Source organism: Panthera onca, chromosome F2 (assembly GCF_046562875.1).
Source record: "Panthera onca isolate mPanOnc1 chromosome F2, mPanOnc1 haplotype 2, whole genome shotgun sequence".
NCBI classification, from domain to species: Eukaryota; Metazoa; Chordata; class Mammalia; order Carnivora; family Felidae; genus Panthera; species Panthera onca.
The window spans coordinates 34,921,787-34,945,015 of record NC_138356.1 but is presented as its reverse complement, the minus strand read 5'-3'; the positions used below and the strand labels follow the sequence as shown (position 1 = coordinate 34,945,015).

The 23,229-nt window shown below is 34.2% G+C and overlaps 1 protein-coding gene across 5 annotated transcripts in view; it reads right to left on the bottom strand.

Moving 5' to 3' along the window:
• CNBD1 (cyclic nucleotide binding domain containing 1) overlaps window positions 1–23,229 on the bottom strand; it is a 456,861-nt gene that overhangs the window by 410,286 nt on the left and 23,346 nt on the right. For 4 of the 5 annotated variants that reach the window (XR_013553368.2, XM_078441451.2, XM_078441452.2 and 1 more), the window contains exon 3: window positions 6,893–7,006. Coding sequence is in view for 4 of the 5 variants with exons in the window: in XM_078441451.2 (XP_078297577.2) it covers window positions 6,893–7,006 (114 nt within the window). In the remaining variant the exon portion in view is untranslated. The remainder of the gene's footprint in view (window positions 1–6,892; window positions 7,007–23,229) is intronic. The other variant, XM_081792288.1, reaches the window with a different exon arrangement.

Here is a 23,229-nt window from a genome sequence, read left to right as displayed (position 1 = left end):
GAAGCATCTCGTTTTGGAGAATGGAAGGGCCAATTTGGAGACAGGGAAGCAAATTTCTTGCCACCAATAGTACACAATATGGAAGAAGCTCCAAACTTTCAACTATAGGCTTTTAAACCTAGAACTGATTCCCTTTGAATCAAAGACGGCTTTTTCCCCTTACAGAAATGAAATCTATAAGAAAATGCAGGAGCATTTATAATACTCCTCCAGCTGAACTCATAATTGCACCATGTTCACTACCTATCTCTTAACTGATGGTATCACATTTTTCCATTATCAGGGTAGGGTGTTGGTCAGGAATTCCATGCAATTAAAATTATGCCCACTGGGATCTACTGGCCTCTTAAAATCTAGATAAGGTTCCACGCAAATCCATGGAAGTACAAACCTCTCCTTAAGATTTCAACATTTACCCAGATGACATTCTGATGTTACCTCTGCCACTGTGTTTCTTCCTTAAATACTCTATTCCATGTCTTGTTTATCCAGAAATAAAACCAACTTTGCCTATATTTCCTCAACCAAACTAAACTAAACTAAACCAAATATTTAGAGCATTTGTAAGTGCAATAGAGTTCATCAGATACTGGGGTTATCCTAAAGAGATGCTGTATCACATATAGCCCAACATACTTGAAATACATTAATAAGAGTTTTCTTTTCTTTAATGTCCTCAACCCCATGCCTAGGACAAATGGTTTCTCCTCACTCAGTGCACATTTCTCCAATTATTTCCTGGCTCCTCCTGCTTCTTGTCTGCCTCTTGTTTTCTCTGCCTTTCCTCACCCCTGGATAGCTCCACAACTCCAAGTTAGAATACTTCTACTCAAGTCAGAACAGTTCAACGCCTATTCCTGGACAATTCCAACCAAAACCATAAGGAAGAAAGTGTGACAAAAGGGCCTTCCTTTTAGAATAATCCACCATTCCTCAGTGGTAGTTGTAAACATGGAATGGAATTTTTTTTCCAACTCAAGACTTGAAACTTTCTTATAACAGTTCACTCTAACACAGGGAAATCCTATGCACTTAGGCAATTTCTACAAATTGCCACCATTTTGCTACAGTAATGCCCCAGGCCATCCAGGGTTTCATTTTTATGTCATAGCAAATGATTTAATTTGGGCCACAAAAGACATCAGACCATGGCTGAGGCAACTAGTTAGATTTCTATAAATTTCCCTTTCCTTTCCTTCTGAAAATTCTCTCAAAGGTCCAAATATTGCTTTCATAAACTAGCATGACAGTCCTGCACTTTGCCCTTGCCTTTCTCCCTTGTTCCTTTTTTCCTTTTCCTTTCTTCCTCTCTTCCTCCCTTCCTTCTTTCCTTTTTCTTTTCTTTCTGTCCTTTTCTTTCTTTTCCTTTTGTTCCTTCCTTCCTTCCTTCCTTCTGCCTTTCTTTCTTTCTTTCTTTCCTTCTTTCTTTCTCTCCTCTTTATTTTCTTTTCTTTCTTTTTCTTTCTTTCTTTCTCTCCTCTTTATTTTCTTCTTTCTTTTTCTTTCTTTCTTTCTTTCTTTCTTTCTTTCTTTCTTTCTTTTTCTCCTCTTTATTTTCTTTCTTTCTTCTTTTTCTTTCTTTCTTTCTTTCTCTCTTTCTTTCTCTCTTTTTCTTTCTTCTCCTGCACTGCAAGCCATCACCACTCCCATGTTGACATATATGGAAGAAATTATCTAAATATTTTGAAAAAAAATTTTCCCAAAACTTTCTAGTGGCAACTACTAAACTGGGAAATTACTATATCAGCCAAAATAGCCTTACCAGCACTTGGATAATAATGGTGAAGACCATCACATGAATTTGGGGGTTTTTTTGGCTTTTGTTTTGTTTTGTTTTGTTTTGTTTTGTTTTGTTTTTGTCTCAAGGACTCTTTTCCTTCTTCTCCTAGCTAACTCTTACTTATCCTTGAACTTCAACATCCCTTCCTCAGGGATTCTTGCCTTGACCTTCTAGTACATCGTCTGCCATTAACACAAGCACTCTCAATGCAAACTGCCCACCCCCGCACTTTGTCACCGCTGACACTTATTACACTTTATTTATTACCTCTTAGTGCTTGTCAGTGCCATACCTTCTGAATATGAGACCCTGCGAGACTTGCACTTAACATGATCAATACTCAGTACATATTATTTAAATGAATAAACAAATGACAAAGCATTATTATAAGGTTTCTTCCTAGATGATGTAAATTTTTGCATTTATTTTTAGGGAAAAATAGTAAAACAGAATTATTACTGTTCTGACTTAAAAAAAACACACAAGGAGCATCTCATTCAATAGACCTCAGAACTTCAGACAAAATAAGGGTTTTATAATCATGAAAAGAATAGTCTCCTTTGTTCTAACGTTAAATACATAGTTTTCAAATACCCTGTGGTTAATTACCCTGAGGCCAGATTCAAGCTAGCATGAAATAAGCACTACTTAGCTGTAGCTGTAGCACATGGGTAATTTTCACAATGCTAGAGAATGAAATTGAGTCCAAATCTCGAAAGAACACAAGCTAAGAAAGTAATTTTGCAGAGATTTTTTTAAAGTCAGTCTATCAGAATCCATTTGCTCTAGGTTTTTAGTTGCTTCATCTCCAAATATTCATCTTTATTTTCCAGCATTTTCTGCACTTACACTTTTAGAGAGAATTTGTAATCCATCAAGGTACAATGTGTACTATACCAAATAATTATTTTAAAATGTGTTTCGGAAAAATATATATATATTACAGAGAAGTTCCACATCATTTTAACCCAGATCAAAGGTACATGTTACTGCTGCTTTTAGATGTAGAAGTACAATTTTGAGCTTCAATTCAAGCAGCTGAAATGTCCTAGTCTCTTTAGAATCTGAAGTCCAAACTGAAGCATCAAATCTTTGCACAAAACATGCTTTGACAGCTTTTGGAGAAATAGGTAATTTGGCCAACTGAGCATACTGACTTCTGGAGCCATGAGAAATATCCCAGAAGACCCTTCCAGTCAGGATGCCTTTAGCACATTGAAGGATACTCTTAGTGAGACCCCAGGGCTGGTGGACAGGAAGCACAGTATAGCACATTGCCAACATCCTTTTACTCTTACCAGGTTTATTCAGTTTTAAGTTATATAACACAAGCTAAGTTAAGATGGTTTTGCTAAACATTACCATTACCTGGTTATAAACCTGTTATAATTTGTTATAAGTTATAAACCTAGAAACTCCTTCTAAACAGAGCAAGTTACTCCCTTTTCTTCATCCTTTTTTGATCCTATGCCTAATTAGAATTAAATCTTTTAGGACAATAGATACTTATTGGACTTCATTAAAATGTCCTGAGTAAAAATATATCAAAAGAGTCTAAAACGCCATACCCTGCATATTAAGTGCAACATGTGATTGATTGCTGTTAAATTTAATGAGACAAGTATATTATAGCCAAAGCCCATACACAACTTTGCAGTTTAACAATAAGCCCACAGACAAATGAATAAATGGTTAAAAATGCGGAGTAAAATGTCCCAATAGAAAAGCTGCAGTTTAGTCATTTTTATTCATTCTCTAAAAGAAAAAAAAATCAAATTGTCTCTAGGCTTACTATCCAAAAAAGTAAGTCAAATGATTTATAAAAGTCAAATAAGAATACAAGCTTCCTTATAATACTTGAGTTCCTACTCTCCCTCCAAAAAGTTGCTTATTTAATAAATATATCTTCAACATAGATTTCCACAATTCTGTGGAATAGTTTTGTCAATTACTGTCATTTCCTTGAACCTTCTTTTCCTCCAGAAATGAACTGATATAAAGGCGTACTGATTAAAAGTCTGTCTTCTCCAAGAAATAACTGTTAAGGAGGATGTAGAGAAAAAAGAACCTTCATGCACTGTTGATGGGGACATAAATTGGTACAGCTGCTGTGAAAAACAGTATGGAGTTTCCTTGAAAAACTGAAAATAGAAATACCATACAATTCAGTAATTCTACTACTGGGTATTTATCCAAAGAAACAAAAACATTAATTCAAAAGATATATGCACCCCTAAGTTTATTGCAGCATTATTTATAACAACCAAGATACAGAAGCAACCCAAAGTGTCCATCTATCGAATGCATAAAGAAGATGTGGTATATATACAATGGAATGAATATTAGCCATAAAAAAGAATGAGATCTTGCCATTTTCAACAACATGAACCACCCCAGAAGGTATTTCGTCAAGTGAAATAAATCAGACATAGAAAGACAAATATCATATGACTTCATTTATGTATGGAATGTAAACAACAAAACAAATGAATAAACAAGCAAAAGAGACCCATAAACACAGAGAGCAAACTGGTGATTTCCAGAGGGGATGTGGGTGGGAGGTGGGCAAAATGGGTGAAGGAGAATGGGACATACAGGCTTCCAGTTATGGAATGAATAAGGGATGGGGATGAAAGGTATAGCATAGGGAATGTGGTCAATGGTACTGTAATAGCATTGTATGATGACAGATGGTAGCTACACTTGTGGTGAGCATAGTAAAATGTACAGTTACTGAATCTCTATGTTGTACATCTAAAACTATTGTAACATTGTGCATCAACTATACTTCAATTAAAAAATAATTTAACTCTGTCATTTCTTGTTTAAAAGGGTGAATATTAAATTTGTTTAAGCGAAGATGCAGCAATTTGTTACTGTTACTATTATATGTATTAATTTGTTATTGTTGCTGTTGTTGGTTAACCTATTTGAAAAGCGGCAGAATTTCTTGACAGATGTTATACATCTATACAAAACATCCTCACTGCCTATATCTGTAGTCCATGATAATAATAAAAGCTAGTACAATTTAAAAGTTCTTTCCATGCATAACTCTGAAATGAGCTATTAATGTGGGATATTAATATTATCTTCTTTACCGAGGTAAAAACAGAGCAATGTTCAGAGGCTATTCCCAAGTCATGCTGTTACACTTGGACAAAATAGAAACTCAGATCCAAGTTGTGTGAGTCAAAATTCAGTGCTTTTTTAAAAGAAATATTGCAGATTTGATATCTAATACCTGTCGATATGTTAAAAAATTACCTTCTCTATAGTTGATTCATAAATAAAATAAATTTGGACAACTGTCATAGTTCTGAGTCATCTTTGATCTATGTTCCAGCCAGGTCTTCCATTTATTTTCATTTACGTGGCACTGCTCCAAGTGGAGTTAATGGTTATATGAAGCATTTCTTCTACTCTCCTTGCACTTCGATATTTAGCAAATGCCCTGACATAAGGAATTCTCACCAGATGTCCCAAACAAGGCTCATGTCATTCTTCAAAGCCTTGCTGCTGTATCTGTCACATGACATTTACATTAAGTGAATGACAGAGTGTTGAATATGGCAATGATAATGGGTAAATGTTATTCATGAATAATTTTAATAGTGTTGGTATTTAGTGTTTGCTAAGATTCATGTTTTCTCATCAATTATTTTCTGCCAAAAGCTTCTCTGAATTACCTGAGCTCTAGTCCCACCATCCAAGCCTATGTGGATTCATCACATTACCAAGGGCCAGTGTAAGCTAAGCTTAGAGATTCATAATTTAATACATTTCATGAATGTAATTTTAATTCCATTTAAGGTATTTTTATTGCTACTTTAGAGGAGTTTCTTTCTGGCTTAAAATACAAATGTTTTGTAGTTTTTAATAGTCACATACTGCACAATTACAAGTAAAAGCATGATTTTAATTTTACTATGAGACATATTGAATTACATCAAATACCTTTTCAACATTTCTTCTTGAACTACTAGTAGTATAAAATTGTAATAATAGATTTTCTAATGATGAACTTTCTTTAAGTTCATGAGATGAAACCAATATAACTATGATGTACACATCTAATACACTATTGCATTATTTCACTTGCTAATATTTTATTATGTATATTTTCCTACATGATAATAATTAAAATTAGTATTTCTTATTTATGTTACTTTTGTTAAAATTTTTTAGCTGTTTATTTATTTTGAGAGAGAGAAAGTGCATGCATGTGAGCTGGGAGGGGCAGATACAGAGAGGGAGAGAGAGAATTCCAAGCAGGCACTGTTTGCATTGTCAGGGGAGAGAACTTCTGCACTGTCAGCACAGAGCCCCATGTGGGGCTCTATTCCATGAACTGCGAGATCATGACCTGAGCCTAAGTCAAGTATGGCATGCTCAACCAACCAAACCACCCAGGGGCTTTTATTCTTGCTAAATTTTGATATCAGAGTTATGGATACAAGGCAAAATCACAAACTACTTTTTATTTTTTACACTATGGAAAAACTAAATTGCACGGAAATTTTAGCTTTTCTTGGACATTTGAAAGGAACTTCTAGTGATATCACTTGGCTACGGGTTTTTAATTTTTGCTTTTGTTCTTTTTTGCTCCAAATTATACTTTTGAAGAGTACTTTTTACAATTTCTATTTATACCATATTACATTTTTAATTTCTATCTCCTTGAATAAATTTAGTAGCACTTTTTTTAGAAATTAATCAATAACATCTAGATTATCAAATTAGCCTCAAGTTATATAACTCTATCATAATTTATAATTTTCCTAGTTTTCTTTGTATCATTTATTGTATTATCTTTCGCATTCCTAATAGCATTTTCTTTTATTATGTTCATTACATAAGGCTAGCTGCTTATTCTTTTTAATGATAAAACTAAAGGAGCAACATCACTTATTAGTCCCAATCATCATACCATATAATTAAAATTCCTCCAAATCATTGTGTAAATTTACTCTTCCCTACCAAACTTCATTTTCTTGGCTGCTCCCTAGCATGGAGTGCTGGAAACAGATTAAATACTTTCATTATTTGAGCTCCATTTGTTTTTTAATGCATATGCACATCAACCTTGTTTCCAAAAGAAGACATCATTACCTTTTTTCCTCTTGTTTGAAGAGTTTAGGCAGTCTGGTTTTTTTCTTCAGGAATATTTTAGGATATTGCTTTATAAACATATTGTGAGCTGACAGGATACTGTAAGAACTCTGGCTTTAAAAATAAGAGAGACAAATTAAATTTTAAGTGTCATAAGATAATAGTTTCCAAGGAAAGATTTTTGACTCAATACATACAACTTAAGTCTATACTATTTAGCCTAAAAAAACAAATGACAAAAATATGAAACATAAACATTCTGTGCTTTAAAAAGATCCACTATAAAAATTGTTCATAGTGTGCCTCAGTAAGAAATATTTTATGAATATTAGATTTATGGGAATGTCAATGTCAAAAATTTAATTTTTAAGTTCGGCCTTCTTAAAAGTTTTATTTCTGTAATTGATTAAAGCCCTTACATAAAATATGCCACATAATTAAAATTCCTCCAAAATAATTCACATAGAGGTCACATATATATCACCAAAAAGTATATTTATCTGAATCCTTGCAATGATTTATGAAAATATCATGTACTCTTTTTAGAACTGGAATAAAGATATGTTAGAGCAAAAGATCAACATTTCCCAATCCACAAGATCAGTGGAATCAACTGGGATGCTTTTTAGAAGTACGGTTTTCTATCCTTTTTCTGAAGAAAGATCTCCAAGTCTAGAGGTCTGCATGGGCCTATTTTAAACATCCTTCTCCAGGGGATTCCTATTTGTAGCCAGATTTCAACACACCGCAAATATAAAAATGCCAATAATCCACAGGATATAGTAAATTATCATTCAGTGTCAGGTAATGACATTTGTTTCTGGAAAATCTGCTTCATTCAATTTTCAATAGACAACCACCAGGAAAAATTGATCAGTTTTTTTAAATGCTAAGCATTCATCTTGACAGCTTATTTCAATAATTATCAAAAATGATCATACTTAAAAACGAACACTGATAAACATCTTTGTCAATATTTGCCTCATGGCAATGAATATAAAAATACTTGAGAAATATTTTATTTCATTGTCAGTGTAAATAATAGCAACACATTATAAAATATTTATAACAGCTTTTTTTCTCCAGGCCAAAGTTTCCTAAAATGCCATATTAATTCTTTACACAAAACAAATACTACATACTTTAAGAATGTTATCTAAGTTAATTTAACTTAATTAACTCAAATAGTGCAAAGTGAATTTGATTTAATATACATTAAGCATTTTCATGCCTAATCTTACACTATAGAGATACATGAAGCAAGAATCTAATCTGTTTTAAATCCAGTCACATATCATTAGAAGCTTCTCCAAGATCTTTTTTTCCCCCAACTTAGAATTCACATTCTACATTTATCTATTTTACACATCTACTTGTAAAACATCAGGTACTTGTTATAGGCCAAACATTGGGCTAAAATCTTTACACTATTTTTGTCTCATTATATATTTACACAACCCGATAAAGTTGCTATTCTTTATTGCCCATTCTACACATAAAGAAACTGCAAACTTAATTCATTTAACTAGTAAGTAGAGGACACAGGGTACAAATGAAAACTATATTGACTTTAAAACCCATTGTCTTAACTTTTTGGATACACTGCTCCCTAAACAATAAAACATGTTAGTTAATACTAAGTGCCAGTCACTATTCTAGGCAGTTTACATGTAACGTATAATTTATCCTTACACAACTATATCAGCTGATATTCCTATCATCCTCATTTGGTAGATAAAGAAATTGAGGCCCATGAAGTACAAAATTATGGTCTCTTTCCTTTGTCTACATGGAGCCCATGCTATAAGACTTGGAACCTTACTCCAATCTGTGATCTGGATAGACCATCTTTGGAGTGGCTAAGAAGCTTACATCAAAATGCTAAGACCTTCACTCTTGTCATTTTCCATGTCTATGACTGAACTGCCTGCTTCTTCTAATCCTTGAGAATTTTCAAGGTGTGGTAGCTGATGTACATGGACCAGTGTTTATGATCTGTCTCCAAGTTAATATCTTCAAGAAGTAAAAAATGTGGAAGGCTGAAATGGAAAAGACAAATGCTAGAACTAGGCATGATATAATTTTCAAAATGAGGACCTAAGTGCTCTATGCTGCTATGATGTATACTCTACATCACAAAATGTAATCTGGCAGTATATGCGTATTCTAAGTCTCTTTTGAAATAAAAACATATAGTTCTGTGTGTTCAGTAGGTTGCATTATTGTCTAAAACTATGTGAAGTATGCCAATAAATGCCTCTAAATATGCACAAGAGAAGTAGATTAGGAGAAATGGTATAAATATAATTAGAAATCCAGGGATACAGAAAGATTAAGAATTATGGCAGAGTCAGAAAGTAGACCATGGATCCAAATAACTATTTGACACTTTAAAACTGTCCACATAATTTCCTAAGCTATGAGTAAGCACTCTATGGACAAAATTCTCTACTTTATTGAAGCTCACCTGCAAGGAAACTCACCTGCAGAGAAACCCCAGTTTCCTCAGATGAAGGGGAAATACATACAAAACCTATAGATTTACACACCAGAACTCTAGAGCACTTTCAGGATGCTTACAATAGCCAAGCAGGTATTAAAAGGTGGGGTGTGTGCCAAACTGGAAATAATGCCCATAAAGAGAAAGCCACAACCTCTCTCTCTCTCTCTCTCATCTGTCATGTCTTAAGATAAGTCTAAAATGGCCAGATCCTACAGGTTTTCATTTTTTAAAATTTTTACATAAGCCAGAAGTTTGAACTCTCATGCGAAATTTTTATTTTTAAATATTAGCGACTGCTATAGATTATTGTGTTCCTCCCCCTCCCCCATATTCATATGTTGAAGCCCTATCCGCCAATGTGACTGTAACTGGAGATAAAGCTATTAGGAGGTAATTAAAGTTATATGAGATCATGAGGGAAGGGACCTAATCTGTTAGGACTGGTGGTCTTGTAAGAAGGGGAAGAGAGAAAGATCTCTCTCTGCACATGCACACACCAAGTAAAGGCCATAAGAGGACACGACAAAAAGGCAGCTATCTGCACGCTAGGAAGACAGCTCTAGTCAGAAATGAAACAACTGGCACCTTGATCTTGGACTTCCCGTCTTCTAGATCTGTGAGAAATAAATTTCTGTTAAGACAACCTACAGTATTATGTCAACCTGAGCAGAATAAGACTGTAACATACTTTTTAAAAATTTTTAAATTACTGTGTGAATCAATCAAAATAATCTTTTAGCTCTACATAAATTACACTATCCCAGGCCAGGGGACAGGGATACCAGTTAATGGCCTTGGCAGGGTTCCCTAACTGCATGACAAGTAGTTACTTTTTGCCTCCTCTACTAGATTGTGCCTACAATAAGAAATAAAAGAACCCTATGGGGCACCTGGGTGGCTCAGTTGGTTGAGCATCCTACTTCAGCTCAGGTCATGATCTCGCAGTCTGTGAGTTCAAGCCCCACCTCAGGCCCTGCACTGACAGCTCAGAGCCTGGAGCCTGCTTCAGATTCTGTGTTTCCCTCTCTCTCTGCCCCTCCCCTGCTCATGCTCTGTCTCTCTCACACTCAAAAAATGAATAAATGTTAAAAAAAAGAAATAAAAGAACCCTAGTCTTGGGATCAAAATGACCTTTGTTTGTGTACTAATTTTTCTAGTTTATATCAAGTTAAAAGTATTAAGGTTTAAAAGTATTAAAGTCATTTAAGCTTTATATGCTTTACTTGCTTATGTACTAAATGATAGATACATGTCTAAATAATAATAATTCAATGTTTAATATTCAATTATGTTATATCTATCTTAAAAACTTCCCTATGCTACAACAAACCATGTCCCTTTCTTCCTGGGTACAGGGCTAACCTACATTTCCCAACTTCTCTTGCACTTAGATATAGTCACATGGCTAAGTTCTAGCCAAAGGAACATGGAAGAGAGGGTGGGAGTGATGTGCACCATTTCCAGACCAGGCCCATCGAAATCTGCCCCCAATCTCACCAAAAAACCCTTCTATAAAAGATTCTCTATGTCTTTTTCCTTTCCAGCTTGAAGCAAATTAGCAGGTTAAACTTGAAAACCACAAAGATGAAAGAACAAAAGTTTGAAAGAGGCCTGAGTTCCTAAACCAGAACAGACTACCAATCAAATATAACCCTATAGGGCTTGATGTGAGAAAGAAAGAAATTTCTGTTGTGTTATACCACTGAGATTTAGGGTTTGTCTATAATGGCTAGATTTCCCTAACTAGTTATATCTTCTATATCCCATTCAGTTTTGCTTACAAGTCTGGGAACATAATATACTTTTAATAAAATACTTATTGATTAATTATATTTATGTGGCTTCCCTAAGGCAGTTTACATTTTTTATTTTAAATTAGTTAAAACGAGCCATAAAGGTTGGATCTATTCAACCACTCATAGATTTTTTCTTCCTAAATTTGTCTTATAAGTATTGTAGCATCTAGTCATTTATGTGATGAAAATTGAAAAAATGTGAATGTTATTCTTGCAAACTAGAAGAAAGCAGAGGTACAATTTGATAATAATTAAGTTCCTTTTATATATATACATAAAAATATAGATATAATATACTATTATACATTATGTATAATGTATATATTTATTTTATTATATATTACCTTGTATATAGTGGCTTTTATTATTTTATTACAAAATTAAAGAAAGAAGAAAAATGCTACATAATAAGGCCAATGTATTTAAAATGCCCTGGCTACTAAATGAAAAGATCAATCAATCAGCAGTCTTTAGATAATGTCACTATAAAGTGTCATGCAGTTCAGTTTTCTCCAGACTTATTTTTAAATATTTTGGAAATGTAGTCTCTACTTATGAATTCATTTGATCATCTTTCTTATCTATGGATAAAGCTCATTATGAGTGACTTCATGGCGTCAAAATTATTTGATTAGTTTTTCAAAGGAGTTCCACATGCCACTATAATTGATTAGCAGATATATTAATCATAAAGATCAACCCCTTTTTATTTTCATAAAGTTCCTAAAGAAAAATTAAAAGATCTATTTTGACAAAGCCAACTGCAAAGATATGACTTGAAGACTGAACCTAACCTTTCACAGGGATATTGATCTGTCAAAAAATTTTACTTACCCTATTTTCAGAACAAATATCTGATTAGCATGTAACCTGATGTTGTGGTTTATCTTTTGCAAACTATTTCATCTTCTCATTTATTTATTTCTAGAAAAGAACTACCTACCTTTAAGATTACTGTAGTAGTTAGAAAAAATAAATGCAAAACCATGGCCCATTTTTTTATAATGTATTAGCCATGTAAAAATAATAACTATTAATATAAATCTAAGTACAGAATATATAGCATATAGTAACACATTTTTTATTTTATTACAAATATAGATATATAAACTCCATTTTCAGTGAAAAAAGAACAAGAATTTGAGTCAACTTTAAATCCTTCTTTAGCAAATACATATGAAGCTCTCAAGTTAATGTCAAGACTAAAATTGTCTAGCCATGAGAGAGACTTCTTTATTGAAAAGGACTTAGCCAATGAGTCTGAATCTTTTACATCATTGGAAGAGAACTATTAAAGAGAAAATATCTGGCATTCATCTTATAGTGTAGAACATCACATCTTAGAAAGAAAAATCTTCAGTTACTACATCATGGCAGTCTTGATTCTCTGAAGAACTCTGTTGTTGCACATATCATGCACAAAGAATTTTCTGTTGCATTGTTGGTCTCACAAGAAGAAAGTAATTGAGATATTGAGATCTCCAAAAACCATCACATTGCAAAAGAAAAAAAAAAAGAAATTAAAGTGAGTTGAATAGGTACCTAAGATGTGAGCATGAAGCAGACAAAGGGGTAGGGTTGTGAGGAGGGCACTGATAAGAGCACTGCTGAGAGAAAAATGTACCTTGACCCAGGAAAAAAGAGGGTAGCTCAGCTTGAGAAATTTGCTTTGGAGAAAGATTTTTGAAGGAGAATGAAGTAATCCCAGTTTCTTGGTATACTCTGGTTCTAAGAAGAGACAGTTATAAATTCTCCCTGGGGGAAATTATCCACAATTTAGGTCTTATGTTATTATATGTTAAGAATAAGCAAAACTTTCATAGAAATTTTATGTGCAAAGACAAGTTACCATGAATGGAGCATTAGATTTATACTGTTAAACACTATAATCCTGGTATGTTAGATATAGAATATAGAACAATATAAAATATTTGTAGAAATAAAGGTAGAATAACAACCATGATCCATAACAAAAGATTATCACGAATGACCAGGCAAATTTGAAAAGAGAACTTGGTAGAACTTCTCAAAATTAAAATTATAATCATTAAAATGAAGAACTCAATGAATATGTTAAAGATCAAATTAGAGAGAGTTGAATAAGAAATTAAATTTGAAGACATATTTGTAGAAATTCCCAAACATTCAGGGAAATAATATTGGCAAAAAGAGTAGACAAAAAGATCAATGAAACACAATAGCAAGCCTCAAAATAGATCCACATGTATACAATCAAATGCTCTTTGACAAAGGAGCAAAGGCAGTTCAATACAGAAAGGGTAATTCTTTTTTCTTTTCTTTTTTTAAGTTTATTTATTTATTTTAAGAGGGAGAGAGCATGCATGCAAGCAGGGGATGGGCAGAGAGAGAGGGAGAGAGAAAATCTCAAGCAGGTTCCACACTCAGCACAAAGCCAGACATGGGGCTTGATCTCACAAACCGCAAGATCATGATCTGAGCCAAAACCACGAGCTGGATGCTTAACTGAGCCGCCCAGGTGCCCCAAGGATATATACATTTTTTAATTATGCTGTAACTGGACATCTATCTGGAAAAAAAAAGTGCAGGGGGACACAGACTTTACAGTCTTCACAAAATTAACCTAAAATGGATCACAGACCTAAACGTGAAATAAGTATAAAACTTGTAGAAAATAACATAGAAAAATAATCTAGGTGACCTTGGGTTTGGCAATAGCTTCTTAGATTACACATCAAAAATATCATTCATGAAAAGAAAAATTAATAAGTTAAACTTTATTAGCATTTAAAACTTCTGCTTGCAAAAAGACACTATCATGTAAATGAAATGACAACACACACGCTGGGAGAAAATATTTGCAAAACACCTATTTGATAAAGGATTGGTATCCAAAATATAAAAATAACCCTTAGAAATCAACAATAAGAAAACAAAGAACCCTATTAAAAATGGTACAAGACATGAACAGACACCTCACAAAGAAGAACATTAGCATATGAAAAGATTCTCCATATATGTCATCAGAAGCATGCAAATTAAAATAACAAGATAATCACCACACACTTACTACAATGGCTAAAATTCAGAACACTGACAACACAAACTCCTGTCAAGGTTGTGAAGCAATAGGAGCTCTCATTCATTGCTATGGAAATATAGTGGTATAGACACTTTGGAAGACAGTTTGGTGGTTTCTTACAAAACTAACAATACTCATATAATACAGCAATTGCACTCTTTGATATTTACCCAGGTGAGTTGAAAACTTAACATACACACACATACACACACACACACACACACACACACACACACACACACACACCTATACATGAATATTTATAACAGCTTTATTCATAATTGCTAAAACTTGGAAGCAACCAAAACATTCTTCAACTGAATAGAGAAACAAACTGTATTACATCCATACAATGAATATTTTTCAATGTCAAAAGGAAATGAGCTATCATGTCATGAAAAAACAAGAAGGAACATTAAATGCATCAGTGAAGAGAAATAAATCAATTTGAAAAGGCTACACACTGTATTTTTCCAAGTATATGGCATTCTAGAAAGGGTAAAACTATGGAAATAATAAAAAGATCAGTGGTTACCATGGATTAGGGAAGGATGAAAGAATAGGTGAACACAAGGGATGTTTAGAGCAAAAAATACTCTGTATGATACTGTAATGATAATTACATGTCCTTAAAATCTGTCAAAGACCCTACCATGTACAACCCAGTGAACCTTATTATAATTATGGACTTTAGTCCATAATGTACCAATATTGACTAATTAATTATAAGAAATATACCATACTTATTAAGCACGATGTTAATAATATGGGAAACTAGGAGACAGAAGTAAAGGGCATTTGGAAACTCTACTTTCTACTCAATTTTTCTGTAAATATAAAACTCAAAAAATGAGATATATTAAAAATATATGAATGAAATAAAAAGATTTACTTTGTTGTAGTACACAATGAGAAATTAAGATAAGAAGAAATTTGAGAGTGGAACTCCAATTGGAAATGTGGTAGACCTGGAGACAGGTAATAAGAATGAGAGTTGAGTAGTACATAAGAGGTAAATAACAAGTATTAGTAATACAAAGGAACAGTAGAATCTAAGTATAACATATGGAGAAATAAAGAAACAAGTGAATAAAACATGCCTGCAAGATTTGCATGCTTTGATTACTGAGTAAATGATAGACATTCAGCAAATATGTTTTGAATGCAACTGTGTGCATTCTGCACGCAGAGTTCACGTTCAACTGCGTGAACCAAAATAGTCAATGAAAATGCAGTGGTGAACCAAACTCCTAAGGTTGTTTCACTCTGGTAGTTTAGAGTCTAATTGTGATAATATTGATAAGGAATGGAGATGAGAAGCAGGTTTTCATAAGAATATGAATTTGTTTCTTAAATCAAGATGTGGGAAGAGGGGATGCCTCAGTGGCTCAGTTGGGTAAGCTTCTGACTTCAGCTCAGGTCATGATCTCACGGTTTGTGAGTTTGAGCCCTGCATTGGGCCCTGCTCTGGCAGCTCAGAGCCTGGAGTCTGCTTTGGATTCTGTGTCTCCCTCTCTCTCTGCCCCTCCCCTGCTCACACTCTTTCTCTATCTCTTAAATAATAATAATAAAAGTTAAAAGAAAAGTTTAAAAAATCAAGATGTAGGGAAATTTGAGGGTTAATGACATCTTAGAGATTATAGCAACTTCTTTAACTGGAGAAACTTTATCTAAGGAAACATTCTCTAGACCAGAGTTCCTTAAGTGGGTGAGAAATGGGAGACTAAGGGGATTATGGTTCCTGGACCCAATTCCAATGTATGTGTGAGTTCCTGGACCTAACTCCAATGCATGTGGGGAGTGAAAGGTGGCTCCTGCACAATACCAAGCAACTTTGGGGACTCCAGCAGAGTGTCTGAGAATTCAACTCAGTACTAACAGTACCTGGAGATCTCAGTACCTGGAGATAAGTTAAGGGTTCAGTCCCACAACTGATCCCATCTCACTTCAGATGCCAATCACGTGTAGAAGATCCCCAGGTTACCCACAATTCTGTCCAATTTGGCTACAATGGCAGGTTCCTGTGACTCTCTCTCTAAGTTCAGGTTTGGCTAATTTCCTATAGAAGCTTACAACAGTGTTAGGGGGACCAACTCCCCCCACCATCCAAATCTCTCTCACGCAGTTGAAAATCCACATAAAACTTTTGACTCCCCCAAAACTTAACTACTAATAGGCTACTGTTTACCAGAAGCCTTGCTGATAACAAAACTGTCAATCAATACATATTTTGTATGTTATATGTATTATAAACTGTCTTTTTACAATAAAATAAGCTAGAGAAAAGAAAGGAAATAATAAGGAAAATACATTTACAGTACTGTACTATATTTATCAGAAAAAAATGCACATAAGTAGAAGGAGCTAAGATGGCAGTGTAGTAAGAGTACCCTAGGCTTGCCTCCTCCCTTAAACACAGCTAGATAACTATCAAATCATTCTGAATACCCAAGAAATTGACTTGAGAACTGACAGAACAAACTGCACAACTAGAGGGAGAGAAGAGGCCATACTGACAAAGGTAGGAAGTGGCAAGACATGATTTCAGGAAGAAATAGATCATGGTACTGAGGAGAGGAGGGAGCCCTGGTCATAGAGAAAGGTAAGAGATAGTAGAGCACACAGGGATATGGACAAGGAGAACACTTTCCCAAAACCATTGGCTGGGAAAATGAGAGAGGCTGATTTTCATGAGTTTTTCCAACCAGCAAGGCTCAAAGAATGGAGTTTTAGAGGTAGGTGGGCTTGGCTGGGATAGAGACATGAGGACGCTGCCCCACTGCTGGAGAAAAAGCACCCAAAATAAGTACCTAACTTATAAGGGAAGACCCATAAGACTAGCTGCATAACTCTCCACAGAAACTTGGTAGGTCAGAAGGGAGAGGCATGATATATTCAACGTGTTGAATGGGAAAAATATACAGCCAAGAATATTCTATCCAGCAAGGCTATCACTCAGAATAGAAGGAGAGATAAAAAGTTTCCCAAACAAAAACTAAAGGAGATCATGACCACTAAACCAGCCCTGCAAGAAATATTAAAGGAGACTCTGAGTGGAAAGGAAAGACAAAAAATGACAAAGACTACAAAGAAACAGAAAATCTCCAGATACAATGACAAAACAAGTAATAAAATGTCACTAAATACATCTCTATCAATAATTACTCAATGTAAATGGACCAAATGATCCAATCAAAAGACATAGGGTGTTAGAATGGATAAGAACCAAACAAACAAACAAGCAAAAAAGACCCATGTATGTGCTACAAGAGACTAATTTAGGCCTAAAGACACCTATAGATTCAAAGAGGGTATGAAGACAGATTTACCATGCAAATAGACATCAAAAGGAACCAGAGTAATACTTATATCAGACTAACTAGATTTGAAACCAAAGACTGTAACAAAAGATGAAGAATGGCAGTACATCATAATAAAGAATACTATCCAGCAAGATCTAACAATTGTAAATATCTTTGCCCCCAACATCGAACACCCAAATATATAAAACAATTTATGACAAGCATAAAGGAATTAGTTGATGATAATGCAATAGTCATTGGGAATTTAACGCCCCACTTACAGCAATTGATAGATCATCTAAGCAGAAAATCAACAAGGAAACACTGGACCAGATGGACTTAACAGATATATTCAGAAAATTTCACCCTAAAGCAGCACAGGGGACATTCTCCAGAATAAATCCCATACTAGGTCACATATCAACCCTCAACAAGTATAAAAAGATTGAGATCATACCATGTATCTTTTCAGACCACAATGCAATGAAACTTGAAATCAACCACAAGAAAAAATTTGGAAAAATCACAAATACATGGACGTTAAACAACATGCTACTAAAGAATGGGTGACCCAGGAAATTAAAGAAGAAATTTAAAATACATGTTAACAAACGAAAATGAAAACACGAGTCCAAAACCTCTGTGATGCAGCAAAAGCAGCCAGAAGAGGGAAGTATATAGCAATACAGATCCACTTCAAGAAGCAAGAAAAATCTCAAATAAACAACCTAACATTACACCTAAAGGAGCTAGAAAAAGAACAATAAATGAAGCCTAAAGTCAGCAGAAAGGAAATAATAAAGATTGGAGGAGAAATCAATGATATAGGAACTAAACAAAAAACTACAACAACAAAAAAAAAACAAATCAATGAAACCAGATGCTGGTTCTTTGAAAAAATTAATAAAATTTATAAACCTCTACCCAGAAAGGACCCAAATCACAAATAAGAGAGGAGAAATAACAACCAACACTACAGAAATACACACAATTATAACAAAATATTATGAAAAATTTCACAGGAGAAGAACACAGGTAGAATAAAGTAGACAATCTGGAAGAAATGGATACATTCCTAGAAGCATATACACTACCAAAACTGAAGCAAGAAGAAATAGAAAACTTGAACAGATCGATAAACAGAAAAAAATTGAATCACAATAAAAAATCTCCCAACAAATAAAAGTCCAAGGCCAGATGGCTTCCCAGAAGAATTCTATCAAACATTTAATAAGTTAATACCTATTCTTCTCAAACTGTTCCAAGAAACAGAAATGTAAGGAAAACTTCCAAACTTATTCTATGCGGCCAACATTGCCCTGATTCCAAAACCAAAGACTCCACTAAAAAAGGGAACTACAGGTCAATATCCTTGATGAATATGGATGCAAAACTTCTCAATTAAATACCAACAAATTGAATCCAACTGTCCGTTAAAGAATCATTCATCATGATCAAGTGCAACTTATTCCTGGGCTGTAAGGGTGGTTCAATATTCATAAAACAATCAACATGATACATCACATTAATAAAAGAAAGGTAAGAACCATATGATCCTCTCAATAGATGCAGAAAAAGCATTTGACAAAGTACAACATCCATTCATGATAAAATATCCACAAAGTAGGGACAGAGAGAACATATGTCAATGTCATAAAAGCTATATGCAAAAAACCCACAGCCAATATCATCCTCAATGGGGAAAAAACTGAGAGCTTTTCCTCTACAGTCAGAACAAGACAAAGATGTCCACTTTCACCATTGTTATTTAACATAGTACTGGAAGTCCTAGCCTCCGCAATCAGACAACAAAAAAGAATTAAAAGGTATCCATCCAAATCAGCAAGAAAGAACCCAAACTTTCACTATTTGCAAATGACGTGATACTCTATATGAAAACCCAAAAGACCCCACCAAAAATTGCTAGAATTGATACATGAATTCAGAAAAGTCACAAGATACAAAATCAACATACATAAATCTATTGCATTTCTATACACTAATAACGAAGAAGCAGAAAGAGAAATAAAGGAATCAACTCCTTTTACAACTTCACCAAAACCCATAAGATACCTAGGAATAAATCTCACCAAAGAGGTAAAATATCTGTACTCTAAAAACAATATAACACTAATGAAAGGAATTGAAGATGACACAAAGAAATGGAATAATATTCCATGTTCATGGAGTGGAACAACAAATATTGCCAAAATGTCTATACTATTGGAAGCAATACACACATTTAATGCAACCTGTATCAAAATACCAACAGCATTTTTCACAGAGCTAGAACTAACTATCCTAAAATGTTATGGAACCATGAAAGACCCTAAATAGCCAAAGTAATCTTGAAAAAGGAAAGCAAAGCTGGAGGCATCACAATTCCACACCTCAAGTTATATTATGAAGCTGTAGTCCTCAAAACAGTATGGTACTGGCACAAAAACAGACACATAAATCAATGGAACAGAATTGAAAACCAGAAATAGACCCACTATTATATGCTTAACTAATCTTTGACAAAGCAGGAAAGAATATCCAATGGGAAAAAGAATGTCTCTTCAACCAATGGTGTTGGGCAAACTGGACATCAACAGGCAAAATAATGCAATTGGACTATTTTCTTATAACATACACAAAAATAAATTCAAAATAGATGAAAGACCTAAATGTGAGATGGGAAACCAAAAAAATCCTAGGGGATAACACAGGTAGTAACCACTTTGACACCAGCCATAGCAACTTACTAGATACATCTCCTGAGGCAAGGGAAACAAAAGCAAGAATAAACTATCGGACCTTTATCAAGATAAAAAAAAACTTCTGCACAGTAAAGGAAATCATCAAATAAAGCTAAAAGAAAACTTTCAGAATGGGAGAATATATTTGCAAATGACATATCTGATAAAGGGTTAGTATCCAAAATATATAAAGAACTTATAAAACTCAACACACAAAATATTAATAATCCAGTTAAAAATGGACAGAAGACATAAATAGACATTTTTCCAAAGAAGACATATAGATGGCTAACAGACACTTGAAAAGATGCTTAACATCATTCATCATCAAATGCAAATCAAAACTACAATGAATTGTTACCTCACACCTGTCACAATGGCTAAAATGAACAACATAGGAAACAACAGGTGTTGGCAAGGATGCAAAGAAAGGGGAACTTTCTACACTGTTGGTGGAAATGCAAACTAGTGCAGCCACTCTAAAAAGAATATGGAGGTTCTCAAAGAGTTAAAAATAGAACTACCCTCCAATACAGCAATTACACTACTAGGTATTTACCCAAAGGATACAAACATCATGATTTGAAGGGGCACATGCACCCTGATGTTTATAGCAGCATTATCAACAATAGGAAAATTATGGAAAGAGCCCAAGAGTCCATCAACTGATAAATGGATAAAGAAGATGTGGTAAAAAAATATATATATAATGGAATATATATCCATCAAAAAGAATGAAATTTTGCCATTTGCAACAACATGGATGGACCTAGAGTATTATGCTAAGTGAAATAAATCAGAGAAAGACAAAAGCTGTATGATCTCATTCAGATGAGTTTAAGAAATAAAACTGATGAACATAAGGGGGAAAAATAGAGAGAGGCAAACCAGGAAACAGACACAACTATAGAGAACAAATTGAGGGTTACTGGAGGGGAGGTGGTTGAAGGATGGGTTAAATAGTGATGGGTATTAAGGAGGGCATGTGTTATGATGAGCACTGGGTGTTGTATGTAAGTGATGAATCACTAAATTCTACATCTGAAACTAATATTATACTATACATGAACTAACTAGAATTTAAATAAAACTTTAAGAAAAACCACATAAGTTTTCCCATGCAGCTCAAACCTGTGTTGTTCAAGGATCAACTGTACTTATGTTTATTGGATTATTATAAAAGTCTGTGATAAAGGATTCAGATGAACATCCAGATGGAACAAATGCATTGGGCAAGATATATGGTTAAGGGGTACAAGGCTTCCATACCCTCTCCAGTCACAGCATTTAATCAGCACCACCACATGTTAACCAACCCAGAAGCTCCCTAAACCCCATGATTCTGGGTTTTTATGGAAGCTTCATTACATAGTCATGACTGATTAAATCACTGGCCATCAACAATTGATTCAAACTCTAGCCCCTCCCAGGAGGTCATGGGGTGTGACTGAAAGTTTGAACTTTTTAAACACGTGGTTGGTCTTCCTTCAAAACCAATCCCTTGGTGGCCTCAACTACCACCTCATTAACATAACAACAGACACCTTTATCACCCTATCATTTAGGAAATTTCAACAGTTTTAGGAGCTCCCTGCCAGAAACCATACCAAATATATATTTCTTATTATAAAATACAACATCACAGAGGGTTATTGACATTTGGATAGAACAATGTGCAGGATTTTACTGCACACTACACTGTTTACAATGCCTAGTTCCTACCCATTTATTATAAGTGTCATCTCCTAGTCCACGTTTATATGCCCCTGGGAGAGGTACTGCCTCAGGTAGAGAATCTTGCTCTAGACAGTTGAAGATAAGAGCATGCACTTTGGGTAAAATAACATTAATAAGTACACCCTGAATTACAAGCTTCCAAGGTGTTCACAGCCTATAAAATAAATGCAAGATTCGGTCTATCTCTGCCTACCTTTTCTGCCACCACTGGATTGACAGTGCAAATTGTGGTCATTTGAACAGCAGAAACTGTTCAAAATAAAAATTGATTTCATTCCTGATAAATGTTTGTGAAATCGCAGCTTGGTTAATTTCCTTTATCTATCATAAACCATATTTTCAAAGTTCTTTTTGTCTCCTTTCTTATCCACACTTTAATTCCTTAAAAATAAAAATTGCCTAACTCTTCATATTTTCATTTTATGTCAAAAAATACGGTTATGTCTAATATGTCAACATATTATTATGTATTAGTAAAACACCCTCACTAAGAAAAAGAAAGATAATATATTTTGAAATGAAAATAGTTATAATGAAGAACTAGCCATTATCAATAGACTCTAAAAGCCTTAACCTTGTCCAGGAGCTGCCTTAAAATAATTTGTATTGTCTCTATCAACTTCTAATACTCCATTAATTTAATGTACTTTACCTTAACCTGAAGCAATAAGAAACAATTATTAAATGTCATTTTTTTGTATTTTTATTGATGACTATAATTTTAATGGCATAATATTCATCCTTTTTATTATAAAAGCATAAAATTAAAAGATACAGTTTGGGAAAATTAGGCAAAATTAATCACCTGTATGTTAAGGAGTTTCCACCAGATGATTTCTGACTTAACTTTCTGTTCTACAATCCTCTGACTCTATAATATTGTGTCTACGGGGAAATGATGAATGCTAGATAGTCAACTTAAAAATGAACTTTGGGCTGGGGGTGCCTGCGTGGCTCAGTCTGTTAGGCATCCAACTTGGGCTCAGGTCATGATCTCACAGTTCATGTGTTTGAGCCCCACGTCAGGCTCTGTGCTGACAGCTCAGTGCCTGGAGCCTGCTTCAGATTCTGTGTCTCCCTCTCTCTCTGCCCCTCCCCCACTTGTGCTCTGTCTGTCTGTCTGTCTCTCTCTCAAAAATAAATATTTTTTAAAAAATTTTTAAATGAACTTTAGGCTAAAACCTATTTATGAGTTAT